Source organism: Tauraco erythrolophus, chromosome 16, assembly GCF_009769465.1.
Source record: "Tauraco erythrolophus isolate bTauEry1 chromosome 16, bTauEry1.pri, whole genome shotgun sequence".
Taxonomy (NCBI): domain Eukaryota; kingdom Metazoa; phylum Chordata; class Aves; order Musophagiformes; family Musophagidae; genus Tauraco; species Tauraco erythrolophus.
In genome coordinates this window covers 20,379,256-20,383,164 of record NC_141480.1, presented here as the reverse complement: position 1 = coordinate 20,383,164, position 3,909 = coordinate 20,379,256, and the positions used below count along the sequence as shown (strand labels likewise).

At 58.0% G+C, this 3,909-nt stretch overlaps 1 protein-coding gene across 1 annotated transcript; it reads left to right on the top strand.

The window, feature by feature from the left end:
• Positions 1–981: 981 nt before the first annotated feature.
• On the top strand, positions 982–3,423 carry LOC147527684 (protocadherin beta-15-like). Its single transcript, XM_086621860.1, has one exon. It carries the CDS (start codon positions 982–984, stop codon positions 3,421–3,423), a length of 2,442 nt encoding a protein of 813 aa, XP_086477986.1.
• The last annotated feature ends 486 nt before the right edge of the window (positions 3,424–3,909 follow it).

Below are 3,909 nucleotides of genomic sequence, written 5' to 3'. Positions count from 1 at the left end.
CCTGAAACCTGGAAGCAGATCTTCAAGATGACTTTTCCCTATATCACCTTTTTTATGTTTTTTTTTTTTCCTTATGCAGAGGGCTCTGTAATGGTGTCTTGTTTTTCTGCACTCTGTTCCATACCAGGCCAAGTAGATATTAAGCAAAACTAAGTGGTGCTTGCAAAGGAATTCCTTAATGACAAGCAGAAGTTGATGACATCAGAAACGGCTGACGTTGGCACACTTTGTATAGTTGACCAATAATTTACAGGTTCTCCATACTGTAAAGAGTAAGCTTTGAGCAATGTATCTTTTTTTTTTTCCCCGATAAACTGAAGTTAAACAACATTTCAGGATTGGCGAGCATGAAGTAGAATTAGTGCTGTTTGTGATGCTACAGTAAATCGGCTAAAGTGCTTCCAATAAACTTAAGGCACTGTGGAATATGTGGCGTCAAGAAGCTTTCTGTAGTTCTGTTTGGTTTTTTTTTTCCCCTAAACCAGTAAAACCCCCTCGGAACTCGGTCGGGTGAGGCTGCTGTGGCGAAGGTCCCTCGTCACAGCCAGGGCCGAGGAACGAGCCGCCCCCAGAGCGGCATTTGGGGACTAAGGCCGGGCTCGGCGGCAGCGCGGGCAGCGGGCGGCGGCGGGCGCAGTCCCGCCTTGGGCCGCAGGGTGGCGCTCCCGGCCAAGGCGGCGCCGAGCGGCTGCGGGCGGGGAGGCGGCCGAGCCCAGCCCGGCCCTGCCCAGCCCAGCCGAGCCGGGCAGCCGCGGCGGCGGCGAGCGGCGGCGAGCGGGGCCCCGGGCCAGGCGCTGCCGGGCCGCCGGCCGCACTGGGCGAGAGGGACGGACGGAGGGAGGGACAGACGGACGCACGGACGGACGCACGGAGAGAAGGCGGCCGCCCGCCGCCCCTCCGCGCCGCACTGCTGCCGGGCGCCGGTTTCCGCGGAGGACTGCGCGGGCGATCGGCGGGACGGAGGCTGTCCGGCGGCCCGGGATGGCGATCGCAAGGCAAGTGCTTTGTCTCTCTGCTTTGCTCTGCCTGCCGCACGCTCGCTGCGAGCCCATCCGCTACTCCGTAGCCGAGGAGGGGGCGAGCGGCTCCGTGGTCGCCAACGTGGCGGAGGACTTGGGGCTGGCCCCGGCGCAGCTGTCGGCTCGCCGCGCCCGCCTGGCCTCGGAGGACGGCCGGCAGCACTTTCGCTTGGAGCGCGGCACCGGCCGCCTCGTCCTGGCCGAGAGGCTGGACGGGGAGGAGCTGTGCGGGCGGGCCGCGACGTGCACGCTGCCCTTCGAGCTGCTGCTGGCAAACCCCCTGCAGTTCTTCCGGCTCGAGGTGGCCCTGGAGGACATCAATGACCATTCGCCCCTTTTCCCGGAGGAACGAGTCACTTTTAGAATCCTGGAAACGAGTGGGCTGGGCTCGCGTTTCCCGCTGGAGGGTGCTCGGGACCTGGATGTCGGCAGCAACAGCATCCAGGCTTACAGCATCGCTCCCGACAACGAGTACTTTAGTGTCTCCTTTGGGAGTCACAGTGAGGATGAGAAATATATTGATCTGGTGTTGGAAAAGCCTCTTGACAGAGAGGAACAGGCAGAGGTGGATTTCAGTCTCATTGCAGTGGACGGGGGTTCTCCACCCAGGAGTGGCACCACCCAAATCCACATTGTTGTTCTAGATGTAAATGACAACGCTCCCATCTTCACACAGAAGCGGTACATTGGACAGGTTTTGGAAAACGCCCCAGAGGGCTCTGTGGTTCTCAATGTGGTGGCAACCGATCGAGATGAGGGAGTTAATGGGGAAATCTCCTATCAGTTCAGCCAAGCGTTGGGCCAGAGCCACTCAGCATTCGCGATTGACCCAACGAGCGGTGAAATCAAACTCACAAATCCCCTGGACTTTGAGGCAGTAGAGAAATATGAGCTCAATGTGAGGGCCACAGATGGTGGGGGCCTCTCAGCAATCTGCAAGGTGTTGGTGGAGGTGGTGGATGTGAATGACAATGCACCAGAGCTAGTGGTCAGTTCCTTCAGCAGCCCCCTCCCTGAGAACGCGTTACCCGGGACAGTGGACGCCCTCTTTACTGTCAGGGACCGGGATGCAGGTACCAACGGGAAGATCTCCTGCACCCTTGAGGACCAGCTGTCGTTCTCCCTGCAACCGGCCTATAAAAATTACTATGAGCTGGTGACTGTAAGCACGCTGGACCGGGAGGAGATTGCTCAGTACCATGTGACCGTAACAGCATCAGATGCGGGGTCCCCTCCTCTCGCAACCACCCAGATCTTCACAGTGGACATTTCCGATGTCAATGACAACGCTCCTGTCTTCAACCAGACATTGTACACCATGTACGTGCGTGAGAACAATGTCCCCACGGTGCTCGTTGGTGCCGTGAGTGCCACGGATGCTGATGTGGGTCCCAATGCCAAGGTGACGTATTCCCTGGCACCAGCCCAGCCTGCAGAGCAGCCTCCCTGCTCCTGCATCTCGGTGAACTCTGAGAACGGGCAGGTGTTTGTGCTGCGGCCTCTGGACTACGAGCAGGTGAGGCAGATCGAGGTCCTGGTGAGCGCCTCCGATGCGGGGTCACCTCACCTCAGTGCCAATGTCACCGTCCGCCTTGTCGTGGTGGATGAAAATGACAATGCGCCGCTGGTGCTGCACCCAGCCCAGGACAGCAGCCCACTGTCCAGCGAGCTGGTGCCCATGTCAGCTGAGGCGGGGTACCTTGTCACCAAAGTGGTGGCCATTGACGGAGACTCAGGACAGAACTCGTGGCTCTCGTACCAGCTGCTGAGGGCCACCGAGCCTGGGCTGTTTGCGGTGGGTGCCCAAAGCGGGGAGGTGCGTCTGAGGAGGCCGGTGACAGAGAGAGACGCCGTGAAGCAGAAGCTTGTCGTCCTGGTGCGAGACAATGGGCGGCCACCGCTGTCGGCCACCGCAGCCCTGACCGCACTCCTGCTCCATGACTTCTCGGACATGCACCTACCACACAGCAGCCTGACCACGGAGGATGAGGATGGCTCCCTGACAACCTATTTAATCATTTCCTTGGTCTTCATCTCCCTCGTCTTCCTCATCTTCACAGCAGCCTTTGTGACTCGCAAGGTGTGCAAGAGGAAGGAGCTGAAGGGTGGGCACGTGCTTTACAGCGCTGACAACTTGCAGAGCGGCCTGGCTGATGCAGCCACCGTGGGGACCCTGCCCCACGCCTATTACTATGAGATCAGCCTCACGACGGGCTCGTGCAACAGCGAGTTCAAGTTCCTGAAGCCCATCCTCCCCAGCCTGCCCCCACAGCACTGTGCCATGGGTGGGGGCACTGAGGAGGAACAAGATTTCCCCCGTGGCCCCCTCGTCATGGAGGACGTGGCACCAGACAACCCTGGGATGCTCTCTGCGGAGCAGTTCAATAGCCTTTCCTTTAACTAGCATGGAGTCAGCTTCCTGCCTTGCGTAGAAAGAGGCCCGGGCTCCAACGGGTGGCAATGGTTCCTCCAGAGTAAATCTGCATTTGCCAAGGGTGTCACTGATTTGTCTCAAATTCTAAGTCAGAAGGAAATGTTATATCACCCTCAAAACAAAAACAAAAACAAAAAGAAATGAAAGAAACTAAATGCTCCCTCAGTCTGGTGTAGTATATTTCATGTCTGTTATGGCTGGTTTTGAAATGCTTTGAGGGTGGGGTTAGGTCCAGGGCCCGCAGCTGAGCTCTTGTCTCAGTTGCTGTGAGGCCAGACCGTGGACCTCTTCTTCTGTGATGTAACACGATGGCACGGTCGGGCAGAGAAATCACATCCTGGCTGAAATGCACGTAGCCCTTGTCCTGGGTCAGAAAAGCACGGAAGTTGTGAGCACTGTGTTACAGTGTGGTGCACACGGGGCTCTTTCTTCTCTGGGTCCTGGATGTCTTTCTCC

What these genes read in the sequence shown, in the direction of transcription:
- LOC147527684 (XM_086621860.1), top strand. Translation starts at nt 982, where the DNA reads ATGGCGATCGCAAGGCAAGTGCTTTGTCTCTCTGCTTTGCTCTGCCTG.